Source organism: Vespa crabro, chromosome 2, assembly GCF_910589235.1.
Source record: "Vespa crabro chromosome 2, iyVesCrab1.2, whole genome shotgun sequence".
NCBI lineage: Eukaryota > Metazoa > Arthropoda > Insecta > Hymenoptera > Vespidae > Vespa > Vespa crabro.
The window spans coordinates 16,642,965-16,669,998 of NC_060956.1; the positions used below are offsets into that span (position 1 = coordinate 16,642,965).

The following is a 27,034-nucleotide window of genomic DNA, read 5'->3' on the forward strand; positions in this document are numbered from 1 at the left end:
AGGACGATATAATACACAATATATTTTCTAACGAATCCATGAGATTATGATTAAGAAATTGTTAGATAATATGAAATAAGTGTTCGTGATATTAATTATGATATACCCGGTATATTATTGATTTCATCTGTTATATTTATCGTGAAATTTTTACAACTTAGTGAAAATTACATAGATCGAATGGGGCAGATCAAGATCGAGAGAGAATGAGAAAAATAGAAAGAGAGAGAAAGAGAGAGAGAAAGAAAGAGAGAAATAGACATGAGAAAGAGAGAGAGAGAGAGAGAGAGAGAGAGAGAAATAGACATGAGAAAGTGAACGTTTGCGCGAAACCTTCTATTAAATACGCGCCGCGAGAGTTTAGCGGTGTTCGCGTAAGGGAGCATGAAAAGATAACAATTAGTTAACAATTTGTGGAACGGGCAAACGTCGTAGTTCGCATAGTGGTATCTCGTTTTCTAGCTGGTACCGATAGAAACGGGTAATTGCTGGCGGTTATAATAATATTAACCAGTAAGGATCTCTTTTACATCGCCTCTCCTCGTGGAAAATGGAGCGTCACGATTAGATACTCGATCTTTAATAGATATTCAACATACATGACGCGATAGATAGTAATAGCACAAGAAAAAAAAAAAAAAGAAAAAAAACGAGAAAATCGAAGAGAAGGCTGCTGGGTGGATAACGATCCAATAAACTCCAACATTTTTTTACTTTCATGTAGTAGTTCGAGTCGAACACCCACGACGATCAAATAGTTCTTTTTTCTTTTCCTTTTTTTCTTTTTCTTTTTTTTTCTTTTTTCTTTTTCCTTTTTTTTTTTTTTTTTTTATAAGTGAATAAATTTAGTTTAATTTTATAGCTGCGATCGGGTGAAAAGAAAAAGGAGAGATAATTTGATCGAATAAATTTTAATACTTCCTGTTTCTTTTTCTTTTTTGTCTTTTCTTTTTCTTTTTCTTTTTTTCTACAGCAGACAAGTAGAAATAGCTTCTCGATTTTATTTTTACATTAAACTTCTATAGTGTCATATAACTTCGAAGTCACGCATTCATATATTTGTATTATTTTTTTTTTTTTATTTTCTTTTATTATTGCGGTACAAAAACATTACGGTTCGTTCATATCTCGAAAATTAATGTTTAATAAGTACATATATATATATATACATATATATAATTTATATTAAAGTTCTCATATATAAGTATATAGGATGTCTCAATTAAGTTGTACATCTAAATTATTTCCACTGCTTATGAAAGAAAGAAAAATGAGAGGAGGTTATATGGTTTCAGGGCGTGCATCTGGCGATGATAAAAAAATATCCCTCCAAGATCATTTTGAATGCCATATCAAGGTCATCGTCATTTTCTTTTCTTTTTTTTTTCTTTTTTTTCATATTAACATCTGTTCCTTATAATGTGACGTTGTAGTAAACGTCAAGACAAATCTAATGATCTATGATACTATGACTTTCACGTGACCTCGAATAGAAAAAAAATTCACGAAAGATTGACATCTGATGCATTGCGTGAGCCGGACATCCATCATGTTGAAACCGTATTCGATATCTTTTGGGCGTGGAAATGTATTTTAACAGGTAGCTTATCGGTTAAAAAATTTGTATATTTAAATTATCGATAAAATATTTATCTAATAATTATTATTCCAATATTTGCATCAATTATTTAATATAGTAGGGTATTATTAAAATATAGGATAATTATACCAATATAAGTTATACTTAAAGTTTTTCACGTTAGAACATTTTTTCTTTGACAAAAAAAAACGATTGAATTATAAAAGATTAACTTTATTAAAGTTTGTAAGAGCTGGGTGATTCATTCGTTTTTATATTGTATTTTCACACATACGTAGTATTTACAATTTTCTTGCGTTTGGTTTGTTTTTCTTTTTTTTTTCTTTTTTTTCTTTTTTTTTTTTTGAGCAAGAAAAAAAGAAACTAAAATTTCCCGATCGACAAAATATTCTTCTTCTGCGACCTTGGCACAATGACGCGCATGAAGAGAAAATATTTGATTATGAAAATTCACGAACATTAATGTTCTCTTGCGAAGCGTTCCGTATACTTATTCATGAAACGTGTTCTGTACTACGATCTCTAACGTAGAAAGTTGTAAATTGTATATAAAATGTAAATAATTGTACATAACATATACACGCATACTTGTTAGCTTCTTTTTTTCTTTCTTTCTTTCTTTATCGATAAGACAATGTCACTCTTGCGTATACCTCTAAATTCTCTCTCTCGTGAATCGATCAATGTTATCTCTACAAACAGTAGATATTTTATAAGAAGTAATAACAAAAAGTAAAAAAGAAAAGAAATCGATCCTCCGTAATTTAATTTTCTTTTACATCCAAACGAAAATTATGTATATTAATTATGTAACGTAAAAGTTATATCAAGTATAACAGTTTTTAATATAGTAATGACGATTAAGTTTGTTAGGCCGAAAAAAGAGAGAAAAAAAAAGAAAAAAGAAAGAAAATAAAATAAGACATATATATGAACGTTCAATTTCGTAGCTAGATTGCATTATTCAGAGATTAAAAAAGAATTAACGAAAAATGATAAAGTGGTCGATTTATCGATCTTTTCTTTCATTAATTTTCCAACATTTTTTCTTCTGTCAAATATATCAGCAATCTGAAAACGATTGGAACATTTTGTAGAAAGTGTATGATTCGTTGCTACTTTAAAATAGAAGGATAGATATATCCATTGGATAATTAACTAAATGAGTACGTGTCATTCCCGCTTTCGATCGGTCAAAGCATGAGGAGTAGGAGTAGTAGGAATGTCGAGTAAAGAAAAAAAAAGAAAAGAAAAAAAACGCACGTGCGCACATACACACTGGTCCTTTCGGTTGCCCTTTAAATTCTCGCCTATACAGGGGCGTGTCAATGTGATAGTGGAATGTTAAAGGCCCCTGAAGGCACGTTACGTTAAGACGGTCACGTGCTATTATTACTGTTGTTTCTATCTCTCTAATTTCGTTTCTATTTGTTCTAGAGGGAAAGGGACCAACCCCGATGGTCCTTGAATTCGTAATAGTTGACCTAATATTTATCGAACGATTCGTCATATCGAAATTTCGCCATTATCTATTTGTTCTCATACATTAATTGGAAGTTATAATTTATATATTATATGTATATATTATTTTCTCTTGATATATCATTTCTGAAATGTCTTGTTTATATTTAACAAGCGTGTTCTATTAATTCTGAAAAAGAAATAAGTTTATATGAACATAGGTCCGGAATCGTATCTTATCCGAGTTATAGTGCACGTCAGTTGGTGTTGATAAATCATTATGATCATTGGAGTAGTTCGTAATGAAGTGTATACGAGAGAGTTTGTGTGTTCGTAGAGTTTAGTATTACAAAGACCATGTATCTTCTGTATTCAAACGGCAAGATGAGAGACATCTATTTCATGCATGAACGAGCAAATGGAAACAGCACCTCAGTGTCTTTATCGAGAATCTTATCCATACCGACGATGTCCAAGAAAGTATACATTTGTGGCTATTTATCAGCGCTTTTGAAAGACAGGATGCTTTCAGCTTCGCATCACTGATAGGGGCCGTGAAAGGTATGTTCGAACACCCCAGTTTGAAGAGCAGGTGCTTGGCAGGATCTTAGAAGAAGTGGGAAGGTTTATACGACAGATAATCGGTAATATTGCTGTTTCACATAAGAGTGTGTGAAGAGTTCCATGGGAATAGCTTCTCTCTATACATATTATGTGCAACGGGTGCAGGCATTTTCGCCAGCTGACTGCATACCCTCGACAAGCCATGTTTTGTGGCCGATATTTACAATAATGCGTTATAGGCCTTTCAGTAGTTCTATGTGCTTTTCACAGAGATTAGAGAAAGTTCATGCGTGATGCCGTTGTGAACTATCAACATACATAATATTCATAAATGGGGAGATGCAAATCCGCAATGTTGCCTCATAGTCACGGCATCGGTCGTAGTTTTCGTGGAACGTCTGGGTTGGCATCATTGCCGAGTATCTAATTGGACCATGGTTTCTGCCGTGTAGGCTGAGTTGTGCCAATTATAGACAATTTCTAGAAAACACGTAACTTACGTTACTAGACAATATTCCATTATAGACGCGTCGTCAAATGTGGTTCGTGCATAATGGGCCTTCCGCTCATTTTAGTCATACTGCCATGGATTATCTTGATCAACGGTACTTTGGTCGTTGGATTGGTAGAAGAGGACCATTGCTTGGCCTACACGTTTTCCGAACATCAATCCCCTACATTCTTTTTTTCTTTGGGTATACTTCAAACAACTTATTTATGCCACACTGGTCCGTAACGTAGACGTTCTACGTGATTGTATTCTGTATGGATGTCATCGCATTTGGAATACTGTCGAGATTTTTGTTCGGCAGAACATGATACAATATAATGATGCTGAAGGCCATTTCCAACATTTGCTGCGATCAACAAATATGATGAGTGAAGGATTGTAATACAGATATGAAGCATTTTTGCATCTGGTTTAACGTTCAACCGTTTTCGGATCGTTCTGGTTTTATAGGATATTATTTCTTCTTTGGAGTTATATAGTAAAATAGACTTCCAAAATTTAATCAAATGTTTTATGAACATCCTATATGCAGGGTTTAAAAATACTGGCGCATTCAGACGTCGCACTATGATAAAGGAGGTCATTATAAATATATCGAAGATAAGAACCACCGCTCTATCTAACAGTTTCAGTAATTGGAACATGATTGATTGAATTGATATTACAAATTTAGATATAATTCTATACACTCTTATGCTCACTCTTTAATTGATATTTTAAAAGAAACTTCAAGAAGACTTTATATAACTTATTTTGTAGAATATAATATCATCATGACTACAATAGCTGATAATGACTTATTAATGCTGTATTTTTCTGAAGTAGAAAATAATTCTTCAAAGATTTTTCCTAAATTTAATTCCTGAATCATTTTTTTCTAGCATTAACATAACCTGTTCAATACTTTTAAGGGATCATATCTATTTAGAAATTTTTTTCCGCATTTTTCAATAGCTTCAAATCTTAAGAATATATTTTGAAAATTTCAGATCAACATCTCTAAAAATATCTGTAAAAATATCTTTAAAACGAAGTTATAGAATTTAGATCACATATGATCTTATCGTGAATAGCTCAATAGGTAAGTGTTTCGAATATCTTTTGTAAAATATTATTATTTCGAAGTATTAAAAAAAAAGATGATGGACGCGAATAATTGAGAAGAAGTAGAGATTCACTTGATCGATCACTAAGGATGGGTGCTCTATATATGTTCTTGGAATTGACGACTACAAGTAAAGTTAAAAATTCTTCATTTAATAATAATAGAACCGTACTTGAAACTTTAAACGTGTTTTTTTTTTTTTTCAAAACACTGTCTTTTAAGATGGAGATCTTATGGAGTATTTATTGTCAACTTTCAATAGATTGTTTTTCAATTTACGCAAAATACACTGAGAAACATTTGAAGATCGTTCAGGATCTTATATTTTTTAAGTTGTTCTTTGTTTTTTAATAATTACATAAAAATGACAACTTTTTCGTATGTATAACTCGAATGTGTTATTAACTTGAATAGATCATTTGGTTTTTTGATTTTAGATGGACCGTTTCGGTTGAAGAGTGTCCACCGTCGAACGTCTCAAAAAATATTCATCAACTGATGGCGGCCATATTATTTTTATTCTTCGATATTTTTTGAAGAGTTTTTATTTAAGGTTCTCAATATATATATCTTTAAGTAAAAAAAAAAAGATTTCGAATTACAAAATTTTTTCTAGGCCTTTAGATGGATATAATCTTAGATTGAATTCTTTTGAGATACTTTCTCCTTTTCTAAGGCTCAATTTTTTTTTTCTTTTTTTTTTTTACATCTTCTATGTGTGTGTGTTCGTGTGTACTTTTTTTTTATAGATATGTTTTAATTTAATTTAAATCATCGTTATAAATTGATGATATATCATATCGTATAATAATAATATATTACATTTATTATATTATAATAATAAATATTCTCTAATAAATGTATTATATCTTTATATATAAGTTATATGTTAAATATATATTATACATGTATTAGATATATTTTATATAATTTATTTATATCTATATCTTTCTTATAAGTATATAAATGCTTCAAAATTGATTAAGGTAATACAGTTCAACACCATTCGTTCAATATTCAAAATCAACAGTTCTATTTTTTTCTTCCAGCAATTTGTATATCTTTCGTGTAATAGAAAAAATCGATATTGAATATAATCGCAGACTATATTTGCAGAATTTCCGTTTAAAGTTGTTTCCGCGTTATTTCTGGTGCCTGTTTACTACTTAATAATTAGTTACACTGGTAAAAAAGCCGTGTCGATCATGTTCGAGAGAGAGAGAGAGAGAGAGAGAGAGAGAGAGAGAGAGAGAGAGAGAGAGAGAGAGAGAGAGAGAGAGAGAGCGAACGACTTTCGATGAAGTAACTTTACGAGTGGTCTCACTGAGCGTAAGAAAAATGATCTATCTATTTGTAACCACTTGATCTGAAACGATCTGATAATCAGCATAATACTGATTGCCACGGTGTACGATTTAAAGAGCTCGAATGGACCAGAAATGATCGATCACTTTTATCGGTCGATCATTAAAGAGATTCCGGAGAGACGTGGACCATAAGATTTATAGATTTATCTGACTGGTTAATACATTGTTAATATATTTATAACGATTGCTTGATGTCTCTCTTTTTTTTTAAATAGACAAACGTTATTCTTTGTTACTTTTATCATTATTTATATAACTTTTATTTTGTATTTTCTCGGAATATTTTTGTAGGAAATTTAATATCTTTCGTCGAGGTTTTCTTGCCCTTTCTCGTTATTATGTTTCGAGCCTTTTGTACGGCGTTCGTTCGAATTACGGTAAAAATCGAACTCAGCTGGTCACACGAGAGGTACTCGGAGGCAACCGGTTTTAAATCCACGCTCCGATGACGCGAATTTACGATGCTCTTCGTCGACATGGTCCTTAAGAGACTCGCCTCAAATGCCTACGCCAGACTCGCTGACTCGCCTCGATCGCGTCTTTTAAAAATATATATAGTTAGAGTTCGCTATATTTTATCATTCGTACTATTATGAACTAGCGTTTCCCTTACTATTCGATCGTTATCTGATGACGGATTCTTATGGATTTTCAAAGTTGACAACAATCGATAATAAAATTATCTCGAAGTTGTATTTCGATGAGAATCAAACAGCTGTACGATCTGTACGTTTATTGATCGTTTGCATTCGAAAGAAAAACAAAGCTTATCTCGATCTTGTATTTTACAACCTCAAGAATAACTATTTATCTAATTATATCGAATAAGGAGATCGAAGAAAATTACATGCACCTTTGTTTATACGGAAAAGCAAACGATAAAAATTCATGGACATGACATATATTTTCTTTATAATGGCTTCTAATGAAACGTCGATTGCTCGATTTATCGGTTATATATTTTCCTTAAATACTTATTTGTATCGCTGCGAGTAACCTTCGATTCCGTAAACAGTTTTTTCTTCTTACGTAATTCGTAAGTGTCAAAGGGCAGAAAGTATTCTGGGAAACGTTTGCAAGTTCAATTCAGAAGTCATTTAATTCTCACTTCTCGGTTAATTCGTTCTGCATTTTACACGAGGAAATCCATAGAAATATGCATATAAATATTTCTTAGGATATATACATGATAAACAAGGAAATCACAAGAACATTGTAAATGGAAAATACGTTTCTTAAGATTTTCGATAAAAGAATACATAATGTATTCATTCGATCGCGTTCAGAATAAATATATTCATATTTTATCGGGTATGACATGTAATTACGTTAGTGGAAACTTCGTATTCTAATGTTCCTCTTCTTGGTATCAGTTTCGTGCCAAGCTTGTTAAGTTTAAACAGGTTAACTCATCAGATAAACATTATTACTGTGATTTTGATGATGTATGTAGTAGTCTAACGTAAGAAATTGTCGACTTTAACCTTCATTCATGCATGAATTTATACATTCATTGAACGCATATATCGTTGCCGCTAAAAGAAGGCGACTATCCTTGACTCTGAAGTTTCTAATCTTGTTTCAGTGGTATTATTGTGGTCGTTGCGAATATTACTACATTCACGATTCTCTACTTTTTTTTTAAAATATTATCTTTGTTACGTAATTGAAGTAAGAGATTCGCGTCTTAATTTATTCTTTTCTTTTTTTTTTAATTATTGTCAACACTATACACTATTGTTTTCTTTTTAATTATACAAATTTGAATACATTTATTAAGAAAAAAAAAAATAATAATAAAAAGCAAAAAAAAAATAAAAAAAATAAAAAAGAAAAGATATCAGAAATTCGTTCGATTTACGTACGATTTACTATTAGATCGATTCTTTTCTGTGCTAATCTGCATCAATGTATAATAGTTAGTAAGACGACGCGTGAGCCGATTCATAATAATTTTCTAAGATATGCAATTTTAGAAGAGTCTCGACATCAATTGCATTGATTTGAAAGGAAACGAGAAGAACGCGTCATCAGCTTGAAATCACATTGCGTTCCAAGAAGAGCTTATTGTACGCTTATGATTAACGGCATAACGAGTTAGAATTCATTGCTACTTTGTACATGGTCGAAGGTAGTTTTTTTTTTCTCTTTTTTTTATCGCGTCTCGCGATTAGAATGACGACTTATATAAGTTCGCAAATCTCAACGTTACGTGATAATAACGTAATAACACGTGTAATCACAACAACGCTTTTGATTTCTCGGGAAAAAATTTGCGTGGGGGGTGAAACAAAGTGCAACTGTATCTCTCTGTTTCTTTTTTTTCCTCTCTCTTTTTCTTTTTTTTCCCTTTTTTTTCCTTTTTTTTTCCTTTTTTTCCTTTTTTTTCCTTTTTTTTTTTCCTTTTTTTTTATGCCTTTGTTACGTTTTTGTCGTTTCGCCAAGATAAACGTTACTGATTCATTGGTAATAGCAATAGCTTGGCGCCAGCTCTCGTCTCGTGGTTTTTCCGTAACGAAAGAAGACGTAAGAGCTCGAAGAATCGTGCAAGTGTTAATTCGATCTTCCTTAAGACTTCGTTAGTTTCCTTAGAATTTCACGTTATGGCATGCAGTTTTATATGTATTTTTATTTTTCACGAGAAGTATTGTGCTTTCGATAGAAACATTATTACAACATTGTTTGATGTATAATTAACGTCGGAAACAATGTGTTTCTTATGATTTATTTTTAATAAGAAATTTATATTAATGAACAATATCGAGAGAAATGTAATAAAAATAAAAAAAGAAAAAAAAAAAATATATATATATATATATATGTATATGTATTTGTACTTTTAACTTTAGCAAATTAGATATTCAAAGTAATGAAAATTTTGTTATCATTTAACAAATAACAAGCATTTGTTATCGATCGAATAATTTAAATATAATACTCGATTTTCCTTGTCTAATTTCAAGCAAGTAATTGCAAAAATAAGTTGAATCAAGTTAATTTAACCGAACAAAACTATATTTATCTGTTACGAAATTGAACTCATTCCACGGGGCGAGAACTTAAGTGGCAATGTTGATAACAGTGAAACGAGAAAGTGGAAAGACGTTAATGAGAGTTTTTCTTTGGCTTCCAAGAAGAGTCTCTTCTTTTACCGGTAATGCTGATGGGAATGGCGATGGGTATTGCTTTACTGGTGTGGTGGTGTGGGCGACAACGGGTTAAACGCTCGAGGACGGAAATACGCGTCGTTTTCGCGAGGTCACTAACCTCCAAAGACTGAAACTTTTTTCGCGCTGACTAATGGCGAACGTCGTTTCCTTTCGATAGATACCACTACACCTCCGTCAGATAATTCCTGACTGAGCCGATCCATTAATTATGATCTTTACGAGCGACTACATTTCTTATTTTCTTTAATTTTTTTTCCTTCTCTCTTTTTTTTTTTTATATCCTTTTATTTTATTCTTCTTTCTAATATCGTTCGTCACTCTTAGATACTATCGTTTTTTTAGTTCTCTAACACAGTTCTAGTATTACATAGACGAGAATATTTTAAGAACACGTGTCTCTACGTAAGTTTAAAAAAAAAAAATATAACTCGTAAAATCGAAAATAACTCGTAAAATATAACTCGTTATTCCTTTTATTGGTACAAATTGCTTTTTCCTCATGATAGAATTTTTTGAATAACGTTTTATAGAATTTTCCCTTTTAGAATGTGATAAAGCTTTTCAATACGTAATCGAATGGTATGAGTAAATCCGAATGTTAAAAGAATCACGTATATCATCTGATTTAATTGCACGATATATATGTCTCGATCGTAATAAAAAAAAAAAAAAAAATATATATATATATATATATATATATATATTAATGGAAAGAGATTCTAAATTAAAAATGTCCTGTAGCAATTTGTATTGCCGAGAAGGAATTGATTTTATTTTTCTTTTAGCGGGAAATAAAGTAGTGGGAGAAAAGACGAGTATTATTGATTCACTTCCTAATAGGGATGATGGTATATACTGAAGGAAAAATAATAGATAGCATTAATTAATAATGGAAAAATTTTTATTCATGACAGAGAGAGAGAGAGAGAGAAAGAGAAAGAAAGAAAGAATGAAAAAAAAGAAACATTCAGTTTATCGTCGTATAGATCAGGATGTCGTCTCGCGGTAGAATTCAGAGTGGGAAGCGATCGTTACTCGATCATTGGCCGATCGTAAGCATGTTGTAGATCGAGCACTTGAACGGGATTTTGAGTGTTTCGTGATCAATGCGAAAGGATCGTGTCCGCTCGCTCGTAGTCGATGACCTCTCTTCGGTGATTGCTCGCGCAATTGGCACATCAAGGTCGCTCTTTCGGCCATCCAAGGTTATCTTTCGAGTAGTAATCTTTTTTAACTCTCTTCGCTCGTTCGAACAAGTTTACACCTGCCAACTTTGTATCACATTACTCCCACGCTTTTTTCCCCCTCTTTTATCTGTTTCTTTTTCTTTTATTTGAAAAATTTCTTTCTTTTTGAGACGCTGCTTCTAAACGCATCATGTGCGAATTATTTTTTACTTTTCTTTTTCTTTTCTTTTTATGTCATTAATTATAGGAAAATCTCTTTTTATGTCATTAATTATAGGAAAGAAAATTATTTATGGTATGCGAATTTTAATGAACTTCTTACACTTTGAACGAATGATTCATAATCAACTTTATTAATTTATTCCTTCAAGACGACGAAACACGAGCCTCGTGCGAGCAATTTAAATAAAATTCTTCATGTAAGTGTTTCCCACGCTCATTTCATCTTTTTTTATCCTCGTATTTTCTTTTCGTCGATCGATCGAAGAAAAGATCCGGTATGAGAATTTTCTCGCGGGGATTTTCTTTCGACATTCTTTCACTTTCATTTATTTTTAAGCTCGTCGTAAACAAACGTAAACGAACAATTTGATTGACATGAATTATCATTCGTAATGAAATACGATTTCTTCTTCAAGCTCGTTGGAAGATTCGTCAATTCGATTCTCGAACTACTCCGTGGTTGGGTTCGCAAACATGATCTAACGATGATTAATATTCATGTATTTAAGTACATACGCACACGTTCTTAGAGATGAACGACATTCACGTTGAATCACTCTTACGATGATGACTCAGTTCGAACGATGACAGTTGAATTCTTTTACATAGTGAACGAATATCACGAGCTATGTTTTACAAAATTCAATTTTTCTTTTTTCTTCTTTCTTTTTTTCCTTTTTTCTTTTTTTTTTCTTTTTTTTTATCGTTAAAAATTATTCGAAAACTCTCTGATGTTTGATGGTGATATTAAGATGTTTCTATTTTTATTTTGATTTAATAAAGATTTATATTTCTCCGAGAAACTACGATGTTAAGGATAAGTCATCGTTTTTCTCGTTAATGTACGATGATTCGTCTTAGTTTCGCGAATAGTTTAATAGAAAAAAGCAGTTGATAATATCGTGATTTTGTTGACGGCAATAATTTCATCGTTGACATTTAACCGCTTGGGTGGGCTAATAGAGATCATTTCATAGTCGTGAATAATACTTACAATTATTTTTTTTTTTATTCTTATATATTTCGATTGATCATATATTTAAGCTTATATATATATATATATATATATATATATATATATAATGTTAAAATTTTATTCGTAGTTTATATAATATAATAAAAGAAATTAATATTATTAACCATTTAATAGATTCAGTCGATAATCGTTTATTACGAGATAAAATATTTCATAACATTTTCTTTTCTATTTTAATATTTATTGATTTTTTTTTAATCCATCAAAGCTGTTTATAAATTACAAATTATACGGGTATTGAATAGAGATAAAAAAAATTTGTCACCTGATTGGAGAGTACGAATCAAGCTGTGATCGTATACCAGTTCGTAAAACGAGTAAAAAAGTGAGGAAAGAAGTCGAACGGCATTACACAACGAATGGAGTATTAGGAGATCCGTCAAAGAAAACGGCGAATCGATGATAACTTTCTTCTGAAGTTTTAATTATGCTAAATAGAATGCATGCCTATTACTATTACTATTATCATTACTATCGTTTATCCAAACTTCGTCATGCGTAATCGATTTTTCGCAGCTTTTTATACATATAATTCGATACAAAGTATTTACACGTATTTCTTTTCAATTGATTCTATTAAAAGGATAGCACGTCTCTAAATATATTTTCGAGTTATCTCATTTAAAGATCAACGAATTTTCAATGTATACGTAACGTAACGTGCCTGGTCACGAGATATTTCGTACGAGCGACTTTCTCTTTGTGAGTGCTACTTCAGTTATCAGTGCCATTAGCATGAATGAAAGCATAGGTAAAGAAATAAATAAAAGAGAAAAAAGAAAAAAAGAAAGAAAGAAAGAAAGAAAGAAAGATAAAAAAGGGTATCATTTGCTCCCGCTAAATAATTTTTCATACCGATAGGTAGATATCGAAATAAAAACTTGACGACACTTTTTCAAATAGAAACTTTTGATTTGCTTCCAAACGCCATCACGTGACATCGTGGTCACCAATGATGGTTTTTTATTCCGTCACATTTTATATACATAGTAATATACAAACGGGAATTCTTAATGAGCCGTGCCAACGAAATTGATTGCTACACGAGGTTACCCACACGAGAAGCGATAAAACGAACACGAATTCGTTTCTCATTTGATGGTGGTCTCGCGATTGGCCGATCTATCGCGGACTTGATACGATCCAATTAATGATTCGGTTAATTAGTTTCCACGGCATTGAACATTGTTCGAATGATTGCTCGAATTTATCAATGAGTCCTGCATCTTTCCTTCCTTCTCTCTCTCTCTCACTCTCTCTCTCTCTCTCTCTCTCTCTCTCTCTCTCTTGTAGACACATAAACATTACGTACACGTTTGATCTTCAAAATTCAATTTTTTTTTTGCTTTGATATGAGACGATAGTCAATAATCGCTCGGCACAATCGACTTTTCACCATCTCTCTCTCTCTTTCTCTCTCTCTCTCTCTCTCTCTCTCTCTCTCTCTCATCATAAATTTAATATCGATAATCTTCTCTACTCTTTAGTTAAAATTAATCGAAAGAGTCGACAATTTTCAAAAATTTCGAACGTTATCTTAATTTCCAACCATTCGAGAACGTGATTTTCTACATTTTGAATGTACTTTTTGATCTTTTAAGTTGATTTTGTATTAATGTGAACGTTCATTGTTCGACTTATCGAAATTTTAGTAAAATCCGACAATGGTTTTAAAGAAGATAAATTTCATTTTTTTTTGTCGTTGGACTATTATAGTCGATACGATAAGATTTCAACGAACGATGGTCGTCGTTATCGAAGAAATATCAAATATCGAATAAGAAAAAAAAAAAACAGACAAGAAACTTTACCACCATTAAGACGCAAACCCCTCGAACGATATTTTTCTGATAGTTCATCTTCTTTGTGAGTAGTAAACGCAAAAGATGTTTCACTTTCACAGTAATTAGTATCGATTTAACGTCGCTAATGATTTCTTTTTTCTTTCTCCGTTTCTCATTGTCCATATTATCTATCAATTATACAGAAGAACAAAAAAAAAAGTATTTTCTCTTGTAGCAGTGGACTTAACGAAATAATTTCAAATATTAAAATAAAAAAGAAAAGAAAAAAAAATTTTAATCGCCATATTTTATCGTTCTCGGACGTGCAAGAAAATTCATGGGTTAATAAAATCACATGAATTTATACAATCTAATTATGCTTCATACGATTTCAATAAAGTATAATTAAATAAGAGATAATATAAAAATTGCGTGTTGGAAGTTCATCTAAAGAGATAACTGCTTTATACAATGTAGCATTGTGATGGAATATCATATATATATATATATATATATATATATATATATATATATATATATATATGCATTGAAATGATTACTTCTTTTTTTTTATTTCTCTCTTCTTTTTTTCTTTCCTTTTTTCTTTTTTTCATACTTTGATGAATATCGACAGTGATCGCCTTCTTCCGGCGTACTCGAATCGCACGCAATGAGAGTCGATAGAAATCTTTCGAGGACTCTCCTCGTAGATCCTTTGTCCCGATTCTCCGTAACATTTCAAAGCACCCTTCTGGAAGCAGTGCCTCTTATCTCTCACCGATCGCTTATCGGATCGCATTACTCCGGCAAGTGAAACATTAATTCGTTCCTTTTTTTTTTTCGAATCACGTTTAAAATTTTCATTTTGATTCTGACATTTGGTCTTTTATCGATGGGACAATATAAACATAATATAATAACAAAAATAATAATGATAATGAGAAAATCATACGATTTAGCAAATATTTTGAATTTTTATAAAACGGATGAGTAAATGAGAGAAAGAGAGAGAGAGAGTGTTATAAGTATGTAAGATATTTTCCTTATCATTTCTTTAAAAGGAAAATTACGAGGAAACTTTTCACAACATATAATACATTTACACGTATGCGTACATACTTCGTTGTTAAGAAGAAATACATAGAAGTAGAAGTATGTTGAAGAGAAAAAAAAAGAAAAAAAAGAGAAGAGAGAGAGAGAGAGAAGAAAGGGAGGACCGGTTCTTCGAGTTGATAAGAGGATGACGTGAGAAACTCGAATACGATACGACGTGGGGATGCGATTCTACCGGCGGATAAAACGAGACGGGTAATCAACGGCGGGAAAAGGAAGGATAATCGTGATGAGCGTATACTTGAGAAAGAAGGAGTGATCGTTTGTATGCACCATCCCGTTCCTGGACCAGTTTTCGTAAACGCAGGTACCCCTAAACGATAGAGACCGAAGCCACCAAGTTAGGTGGAATACTTTAAAAGAAGGTATTCACCTTTTCTCTTTAGGGGATCACCCTTGTACTAACGTACCACGGATTAATTTGCTTCTTTGTCCGTAAGTTCCCGCGCTTGATACTATTCCACATCACTCTTGTTGTTTTCGAGATGCGAAAAAGGGGCGAATGGCTTTGACCGGTCGTTAAGATAATCTTCTTTGTGTAGATATTTTCGTTGTTCTTCTACGTTTAAGGATCTTCAGGAAGGAAGGGAAGTGTGGGAGAGGAGGTAAGTTTTGAAGAATAAAGCTACGATGAATTGTTGATATGAAGATTATTATTTAAAATGAAATACGAACGGGTATTTTGTTAAGTTTAAAATAAAATAAAAAAAAAAAATAAAAAAGAAAAGAAAAAAGAAAAGGAATTTAAAAAAATGGAGAATATAATTCTGTATAGATTCAACGATATTTATGTATTTACATATATATATATATATATATACATATGTAAATATCTAGTTATTTATTTTAAATTTTTGTATGGCAAATTAATTTATATGGTTTTGTAAATTTCATTTCAAATTAAGGAAGATTAAATATAACATTTTAACGAAGAATTTGTTTCTAATGATGAAAAAAGAAGCAAATAAAATTACTCACTTGGTGAACTACCTCTCTATCTCTATTTCACGAGGAAACTTTGTATCGTGGCGGTAAGATACGAATTCCCGTGGATGTGAATAATTACTTTAACGATCTCTCACTTTACCAGCTTATCTTTTAGATTTATCGTATACGCATGCCATCCGTGTGCAATCGTCTCACCGCATTTATGATCATCTTTGCATTTACGTTTTCTCTTAGTCATAATCGATCGATCTTTCGCGACTATGATTCCCGATCAACTTTGATGTCTTTTTCCTTTTTCTTCTTTTTCTTTTTCTACTTTTTCTTTCTTTCTCTTTCTTTCTCTTTTTTTTTCTTTTTCTTTTTTTCTTTTTCTTTTTTTCTTTTTCTTTTTGTACCGTCGCTAAAGCACTTTGGAAAACGTACCGACAAAGGAAAGTCCGCATCATCGAGGACCTTCAACAGGCTTTCCAAGGAGGTCTCCGAAATCTTTTCGTTATTTGCTCTGTAAGCTGGTTTTAAGAGTTTTTCGGTGCTCTTCACGAAAGGTCTTCTTTCTTTTCTCCGTCATCTCTTCGAGTGTCATTTCTTTATTCAATTTTTTTTTTTTCATGAACGAAAAAGAAATCAACTGACGTGTGCAAAATTAAAAATTTGGAAAAAGTTTTATTTCTTGTAGAAATTAAAAAGATTAATATAGACATATGTTTAAGCACATATACATATTTTAGATATATATTAGATATACATTAGATACATATTTTTTAATGATAAATTTAAATTTATTAGGTATATGTAAATTTATATTTATATATACACACACACTCACATGATGATTTTTTTTATAATTTTTGATGATTTTTGATAAAAATATATACAAATATTTATTTAATATATAAATACATAATTAAATATAAATATTTAAATTAACTAAAAAATAATTATTTTATTTAATAATTAAATAATTAATAACATGTAATAAATTATAAAATATAATTATTATTCTATAAAAATATTTACAATAATTAATTATGTTACTGGGTAATTAAATATTAATTCAAACTGATTAATAGTTAATTATATATATATATATATATATATATATATATATATATATATAAAACACTCATGAATGTTTTAATATTCACGTACATGTGTGTTCCACTTTTTTTTTATTTTCTTTTTTTTATAATCATGAATCATCAACTGTGTTTAGATCTTTGGCCTAATATGTTCCATATAAGATTTTACAATAAAACTGAAAGAAAAGAGAAAAGTATCTCAACACATTGAAAGTCTCTAGAGTTTTTGCAAGTCTTACAAATTGTAAATCTTGTAAATCTTGTAAATCTTGTAAATCGTTCTTTCTTTTCTATTTTTTTTTTTTTTTTTTTTTTTTTTAGTCGCGTGTTAGATTACCATTTCAAGTTTGATATAGCATAACGTGTTTCGATGAATATTAAAATCTAAAATGATAACGGGACTTTTAAAAATTCGATAGAAAGGAGCAGTCGGCTTTCCTTTTAGTTTATTGTTGCTCCGGAAATCGCAAGAGATACTTCGCAAGGCCTTCTTCGTTACGACACCGACGTCCTGCGCGAGCTCGTTCGTTCAAATGTCCTGCGTTATTCGTGCCTAACATATTTAAACCGACATTTCCTAATACAAGCCATTCGACCGTAAGCGTCTATAATCAATTCTAATATGCCTTAGGACTTGATGACCCTTCTCTACGCATAGCTATGCGAACTAAGTTTTCTACTGATTAAGTATTCAACGTGAATTTTTTGTCTAATTTATTAGACTCCCCCTCTTCTTCAACCTCATCCCTCCTCCGTCTTCTCCTCTCCACCACTTTCCTTGTTAGCTTGAACCTCTTGCTCGTTCGGATTTTTGCCGGTTAAAACCAAAATGGTAAGCTGAATTTGGGAACTTCGTTTCGAGACTCGAACACTCCTAAATTTGATTTAATTTAACAGATTCAAAACGTCTTGTCAGCTTAACCTCGTACGATCGGACGTTTGCCGAATGAAACCGAAATGGAAACTTGAATTTTGTAAGTTTCTGCTGAGAATTAATTTGATTAAATTCAACCGATGAGATTTTTAGAATCGATATTTCGATTGAAATCCAGCCGCTAATCGTACGAATCTTTTTCTATCATACAATAAATATACAATTTTAAATCTTTTTAAATGTATACACTTTCGTGTATTTCGTGTTTGACATGTTAAATGAAAAAAGTCCAAGGGATTTATCGTTTCTTTACAAGAGATAAAAGCTTTCGGTTTCTAAGAAACAGACACTTAACTTCCTTTATCGTTCGGTTTACTGTTACCTCTAATCAGAAGGAGCTCACCGAGTTGGAACGTTACTTCCAGCAGAAATGTTCCTTTAAAATCTCTGCATCTTGGATCTCTGGACTGGATGTTACTCGCACTTTCTATTAATCACGTGCTTGATTTATATCTCGTTTATTTTCAGAAAATTAATTATACTCTTAATACTATGAAAACAACGATGCTGTTTTACTAATCAACTATCTTCCGTTCGATTATCATTCGTTAGTACTAATTAGTATTCATAGAAATAATATTCGTATTATCTTTGTTTTCTTTTCTTTTTCTTTTTTTCTTTCTTTTTTTTTTTTTTTATTAAATTTTATATTCGACAATCGTATTATCGTTTCGTCAATAATAATTCGTACGAGCTATGCTCTGCCTAGCGTAATGCCGCTTTGAATGGTAAGAGGAGGATAATCCTACTATCATTATAGTAAAACCTTGAAGGGAAACGATCGGCATCGACGGATGTAACGAATGTCATCCGGACACGGTAACTTGCCAATCGTAATCCATGTTATATCGTATTATGACCGATTAGAAAACATACGACGGAGTTGGTTGCTCGCGTGCGGAGGTCAGACGAGATTAGGTAGGGAGAGAGAAAAGAGATTAGAAACTAGAAGTTGTACGACGTTTTCCGACAATACGTCGAATCATGTCCATATATTTACTTTTTCTCAATCATACAAGAGAATATCGATAACGATTAAAAGTAATATATATATATATATAATATATATATTAATTTATTTTATTTGTTTAATTAACTTTCCTCATTATATTTCGATCGTATAAATTCCAATAGAAATGAAATGATCGAATAAAAAATATAGCTTACATTGTATCTTTCTTTCTTCGTAATCATAAATTTTCATTAATAAGTAACTGAACTTCTTTGTCTTTTCTGAACATTATTTTCGATTTTTAGAGATTTATTATTATTTTTTTTGTCTTTGCTTAAAGGCGAATCGAACCGAGCCGGTAGTATAAGAAACAATTATTAACTATATTTAAAGTAACGACGCTAAGCTACAAGAAGGAGAGTATATTTCGCGTAATTGCTTCAACGATGTGCTGCCGGTGGTTTTGATAATTGCTTCTTCTAACAGTGGGAGGTCTCCCTCGAGTTGCCAGTGTTCCTTTAAGCGTTACAAATAAATCATCGTGCAGGATATTTTAAATAGTGAACTTATCTCCTCTCTGGTGAACCGTTAGAACAGCACGTTTCTCTATTTTGCTTTTGATTGGCTAGATTTACTTCTCTCTTTTCCTAATCCTCACTCTCTGTTCTTCTTTTTTTTCTTTCCTTGTCCTTTTCCTCCTCCCCGTCCTCCTCCTCCTCCTTTATTCTCCATCTTCTTCTTCTCTTGCTTCTTGCCTTTTCTCTTTCTCTACTATTCTAAGGCGACCTTGAGTCTAGGAAACGATTAGAGCCGTGCCTTCCTGCTCACCATCTATTTTCGGTATCATGAATTAGATCTCTTAGATTCGTTCGTCTTGGCTACCATCGTTTGGAATTTGTATTTATTAACGAATTGCCTATTAAATCGATACGGCACATAATTAATTTTTTTTTTATATGAATAGAAGTAATAACAATATCAAAGTAGGAATAGTATAGCTTCATCTGCTTTACATTTTCTAGTTTCATTAGAACTATTCTCTATGATTCATATAACGTTAGACATTATAACGAGATAACGATGTATATCGATGCTAATTTATTTACAAGCTTTCTCAGGAAAAAAAGGACCCGGTGAAAGTCCATACTATAATATAACACAAATGACTTCGTTAATTAATTACTCTTTCAACGTGATTTCGAGACATTTACAAGTATAGAAAAGTCCTCTATATATAATATATATATATATATATATATATATATATATATATATATATATATATATATGTCGTAATTAAGGTTGCTGAAGGGAGATTTAAATAATTATCGATTTAAAAGTGTTGGAAATGGAATTTAGGTCGTGGAAGAAAAGCTTTTTGATAGCTGTGAAACGATAATTTGCAAGTAAGAGAATCATGGCTGGAATGGGCAGCCTTAAGATGATCGCGTCACGGAAGAGAGTCAACGACGTCGCGTGCGTTTGCTCGAACGTTAATATATTAGTTACGGGAGCGATAGTCCACGACGACGACAACGACGAATGAACGTGTTAATAAATAACGTTCTTGGAAGATCGGCTTACTGAGTAGCGATGTCGTAAATCGATGATTAAATAAACTTATGCCATGCTTGAATGCTTTGACACGAATGAGAAAGGCAAGTTCCTCTTTGAGAGGACTGACTTATTTATTCGATTTGCCTATCTTTCTCTTTCTCTCTCTCTTTCTCTCTCTCTCTCTCTCTTTCTCTCTCTTTCTCTTTCTCCATTTATCTCTATTTGTTTATTTTTCTTTTTAAATTTCTATATCTCCCTTTTCTTAATTTTTTCAAAGACAATGTTGTTTCTAACGAGTCCGAGATAGGATTAAAATTTCTACAATTTTATCTTAATTAATACTCCTCTCTCGTTATTACGAAAAAATATTACGAAAAAATATCATCAAGTTTTACTGATTTATTACGTTACATTTTTTAATCGATTTATATCGCGCGATCGAACCATTTAAGGGAGTAACGCTTTTGAATTTTGACTTTCACCGATCGAAAGACTTTTTCTTTTCCAGACCAGGGAAAGTTTCGATCGTTTCCACGAGTTTTTCGATCACGATAAAAACGAATAATATAGATGAGACTGATTTAATATTTATACGATTTCTATCTTTGATTTAAAAAAAAAAAAAAAAAGAAATAAAATATAGGTAGATAAAGATATAGTTACGAGACAAATTACTTCGTAAAAATACTTTTTCGATTTGAATATTTCGATAAAAATACGAGAGATAGGATGAAGATGTAAATGAGAAACTATGAAAAATTATTACTTATCTTTCACAATAAATTATATAGTATATATATATATATATATATATATATATATATATATGTCGAATTATCGATAAACAATAATTATTGGGTAATAATCGTAAGTCCGTATAATTTGAAAGATATCCCGATATAAATTGAATGAAATATCGATCGGATAAGAAAATCGATCAACTATATATTCTTATTAATAAAAGTTATCAATACGTGTATGTATGTGTATCATTCGTAAAGGAACTATCGTTTATATCGTACATCAAAATTTCGTTTTGATGTATAATAGACTGAATGACGTCACGATTCGAAACAAATTCCCGGGTATACGCCGATGAGGAGTAGGAGTTTAGCATCGTGGAACGAAGTCGGACTCGTGTAAAGTAAAAGTCAAGGAACGGTTCTATTGTTGGAGATCGCTCGAGATCTTTCAACGTTGAGAGTACGCGCGACCCAGAGAGAATTCGGAGCGAGTGCGAGTCGACTCTTGCCGCGTTCCGTTAGCCGCGTGAGTGCGCGAATACACACACACACACATACACATACACACAGATGTATATATATATATATATATATATATATATATATATATATATATGAGATGAGCCAGCCGGTCATCGTACATATATACAGTCAGTGGATGGAACAGGTTTCGAGAGAGGCTTTCGCTCCTCTCGCAGAAGATATGCCCTCAATGGTCTCATCGCCATCCTCTCCGATCTTTACCACTTCTTCTATTCATTCACCGTTTTCACCGAACATTTTATGATCGACGATGATCACCAAGAAATCCTCGTTCTCTTGATAGATTTGTCAGAAGCAATATTACGCGTAATACACAGAGTTAGAAGTTTCTATCTCGAAAGTTTCTAATTAATAGATTACGTTTCTTTTGCCGCAGATATATGATCGGTTAGATATATTTTTATTTGAATGAATTATTAAATATATCTGTTTTATGTCGATGATAAAAATAATTGACATAATTGATTCTTTTTAATTAAATTTTAAGAAGCTGTCAATTTTTTCAATGAAAAATTATTAATCCTTTACGTACTTTGTTTCTACACACGACAGATTCGCCGAAGGAATATTAACCATTATATGACATTATGTTTCTCTTATAGATATAATTGTTCCATTAAATAAATATAATTATGAATTATTAAATATACTTACATTATGTCGATGGTAAAAACTAATAACACATAATCGAATCTTTTACCACTTACTGTTGAGCAATTGTCAATTTTTAATGAATGTTACTATTCCCTTTTAATAATACGCTCCCGTATTCACGATAGATTCGTTAAAAGGATTATTATACATTCTATAATATTATATTACTTTTTACCGTTTTTGTAATTCTTCCATTAAAGAAATATTGTCATGAATTAATTGAATTTATCTATGTTATATCGATTGAATAAAAAGGAATGAATTAATCAAATCCTTTGACATAGTTTTAAGTTATCATCAATTTTTCATGAAGACTTAGTACGTCTCATATATAAGTAAAAATCGTATTTTCATCGGTTGGCGAACATCCTTCGTAAAGAGATCCTGTGGATCGATTTAAGGTTCAATAGCGAACCGGTGGAATGCGGTCTCTCGAGTTCGGCGCGCGTGGAACGAGCCGGTCGCTCGTACTTCTTCTTCTTCTTCTTCTTCTTCATCTTCATCTTCTTCTTCTTCTTCATCTTCTTCTTCTTCTTCATCTTCTTCTTCTTCTTCTTCTTCATCTTCTTCTTCTTCTTCTTCTTCTTCTTCTTCTTCTTCTTCTTCTTCTTCTTGGTGTACCTTCGCGGTAGAAGATAAGAATAACAGACTTATAGGTGACTATACAAACGGTCGAAATTTCAACGTGGAGAAAAGGAGAATAGCTTCGTCTTTGAACTCGTTTGGGTTCGTTTGGTCGAAATCTTTCTTGTACTTCATTCTAGTGGTAAAACCTATGAAAAAGTACGAAAGATCGAAGCGGAACGAAGGTTGAAGACCGCTTTAGAACGTCGGAAACCTGTTCAAAGATCGAAGACACGGCCGTTCCGGCTACATCTGGCGGCCGGATCGGAACGTTGAAAACCTGTTCCACACCGAGCTATGTCGTGTGTACGTAATGGAATGTTGAGCGTAAAGTCGAAATTCTCGTAATCGGAAACGTTCTTGGATTCTCGTTTATCCGTCTTAGTGGTGCGCATCGAACGTGAACGAACGGAAGAGAAGGAAAGCTCTTCTTTTGCTTTTTCCTTTTTCTTCTTCTTCATCTATTTCTTCTTCGATGCATTTATGTTTTGCTTTTGTCGTCTCTGTCGAAAATATCCGTTCTTGTTTGAAATATCCGTCATGTTTCAAAAATATCCGACTTGATTGACGTTTCGATCCAAACGAAAAAGTGTTTAGATATTTGATTCTCTCATTTCGGTATGGTAGAAAGTAATTTTTTCTTTTTTTTTTTTTTCTTTTTTTTTTCTTTTTTTTCCTCTCGATCTGGCGATACCATCATCGAATAAAGAGGATAAATCTGCATGAAGATATAAGTCAAAAATGTTCAGTGACATTTTCTTTTCCTACGAAGTTTTATTTCCGAAAACATCGATGTTGAAGATTTTTTGTTAAAGATTTATCTAATGATTTATGATTTCCAAATACTAACTTAAATGTTTAAATTAGATTACTTTTAATCATAAAAATGATCTTTCGTTTGACGACTCTTCTATTTACTGTTACTATTCAAAGTCATTTACACAACGCCGAATATGTCAAATCAGTATTACGGAGTTTTATTCTCTACGCTGAGTATATGTTTACTTATGCGCATTCATCCGTGAGACTTTTAACAGTACGTCATTGTGCTTTGGATCCAATTGGTTAAGTAGGAACAAAAAATATTAATCTTTAATATTACCCTTTCAAATTGAATTATTAGACTATGAACCTAATCAAACGGATATCGATTTGGAAAAAAAAAAACAAGATATAAATACAAGTTTATTCCCATAAAAGATCATGATCATAAAATTTCCATTTAAATGAAATTGTTTTCATCTTCGTTCATATTGTAAAGATTTTATCGCAATATATTCTGGGATTCCCAAAAACTCACAGTGATATTTGAATTCTCGTTTAATTGGACGGATTATCGAAATGACCATAACTCATATTGATTAATTCACTTTTTTATATATCGTAGAGGCACGCGCGTAAACTAATTAATGCAATTTGCGCGGTAAATAGCAAGGAGAAAACGAGAGATAGTAGTAATAGATATACTTTTACAACATAAATTTTTTTTAACCTCTGTCATTACCATTTCATTTACGATAATCTAGATTGGATGTTAATACGCAGGTGTATAAGGGTCTGGACATCGTTACCGCCAAGGTGACCAAGGAAGAAAAGCAAATGGCGGTTCATCACATGCTAGACATCGTTGATCCTCTCACCTATTTTTCCGTCATCGACTTCAGGGATATGGTGCTACCGATTGTAATCTATTCTCATATATTTTGTATATATTTTTCTTATTTTATCTTTTCTTTTTTTATTCGAGGAAGAAACAAAGCTTTCGACAATTTTCTTTTTATTATTAATGATTTTTAGAATCATCGCATGATCTAAAATTTCTTTTTCTTTTTGTTCCTTCCACAATACAGACCCTCCTCCCTCGAATGGCATCGTAGATAAAGAAATCCGAACGAAGCCGAATTTTTTCCAATAATAAGAAAGTAAGAAAGACCTTGATATTTTGCATAATTAAATAGCCATGGTCTTTCTTAATAATTTTCGTAAAGAAATATAAATTATCCTTCGATTTATAGAAATATTATTAAAGTTACGATTTGTTCCAATGATATTAAATATACCATTTAAATACCTTATTAAAATAAATTGCATCGTTAAAAGTAAACTTGATGCCGCGTAGTGATCGTTAATTGAATGATCGCAGAATGTAACTAAGATGTTTCAATAACTCGAAAGACGCATCAGTATTAACGATCTTTTAATTACGATATTAATACATTTTATTTATTTATTTGCTTGTTTCCTCTTTCTTTTCTTTTCTCGTTTGCCACTTCGATTTTTCTTTCCCCAATCATGAATCTTCTTCATTTTGTCGCTCATATTAAATCGATTACGATCATTATTTCTTTCGATCGATATAGGTGGACGATTTACTATTGAAGAAGAAGATGCCGATCGTCGTTGGTGGTACGAATTATTACATAGAGTCTGTACTTTGGAAAATACTTGTTTCGAAAGCGAAGACAAATTTTCAAAACGAGATGGATCAAACGAAAGTGATTTTAAGCGATAACGACAAGAAAAATAGAGATGGAAACACACAGGAAACGTTGGAAAGAAGTGAAACGGAAGACGAGTCTTCGCCTTCAAAGAAGATGAAGATCGACGGGTGGACGAGCGAGGAGACGAACGAGGTGCTATATCGTAGATTGGCCGAAATTGATCCGGAAATGGCACAGCGACTTCATCCTAATAATAGACGGAAGGTTATAAGGTGAGTGACATTTTCGTTCGTCTGCACGTAACATCGTTTCGATTGATATTTCTCTCGAGTGATAGATAAGTACATAGATCGGCGTAGATATATGTAGTTAAAAAAAAAAAAAAAAAAAAAAAAAAAAATAGAATGAAAGAAAAACAAAAAAAAATTTAGAGCCCGATGTGTGTGTATTAGTCGATAAAGAAAAAGAATGTAATCGTTATTATCTCTTTTCGAAGGTTCTTAAATAGATCATAAACTTTAACATGATTTTAACCTGATTTCGATAATCAAGATTATATATCTATTGATTATTTTTTAAATTACGTCTTTTTTCATGTCAGTGAAGTAGAAGAGCCACGTGTGAGAATTTATAATATGAGCATATGAGAAATACGTATATACTTGGTGGTATTGATCAAATTCCGTGCCATTTAAAAATTATTGGATTTGTACTAATTACGTCTCAGCGATAATTACATCTTTGCGAATCGATTTTTATTGTAACTCTGTAAATTAACGTACACTTTGTTATGTTAATTTTTATTTAATGACCTTCGAAAATAAATCGCAACGAAGTTCATTTGATACGATTAGCGTTTATTCCTAAATTCCTAAATTTTATGGGATTGTATAATCTTGTTTTTTGTTCGATCATAAGTTATTCTACATCCGATTGAATTCACTCGAAGTAATTTTCATTGTTCGTTTCTTTTTTTTTTTTTTTTTTTTTTTTTACAAATCATCGAAGATAATTTTCTTACGTAGAGAATATTGTTTTTTATTCGTTTATCGTTCAAACTACGGTCTTTTTTTTTAGCTTTGTTGATTTGCCTTTGAGATGATTTAAAACAAAACAAAAATTGATCTATTTATATATTTATAACGTAACTCTCTTGCATTTAACGGAATAGATCGGATATTGTCCTTGATATGGATAAACAAGGTCCGTGAACTGGCTAATTCCGTGCGCCATTGTTCCACACAATTGAATAATTAATCGGACGATTACTATTGTGAAAGAAAACTTGTATCCAGTTAAACCGAGCTTATATTAACTGATATCAAAGTCGTTGCGTTTCTATAGACCATTAAATATTTATGACTTCGAATTGGTTGGATTCAATCGGGTAGATTGTAATTCGATTTCGAATATCAAAATGCAGCAAATGAAATTTCAAT

At 31.7% G+C, this 27,034-nt stretch overlaps 1 protein-coding gene across 1 annotated transcript in view; it reads left to right on the forward strand.

Annotated features, from left to right (window-relative positions):
- Positions 1-27,034, forward strand: part of LOC124422050 (tRNA dimethylallyltransferase) — a 101,904-nt gene that overhangs the window by 7,347 nt on the left and 67,523 nt on the right. The window contains exons 3-4 of the mRNA XM_046957949.1: positions 24,700-24,837; positions 25,515-25,867. Of these exons, the coding sequence (XP_046813905.1) occupies positions 24,700-24,837; positions 25,515-25,867 (491 nt within the window). The remainder of the gene's footprint in view (positions 1-24,699; positions 24,838-25,514; positions 25,868-27,034) is intronic.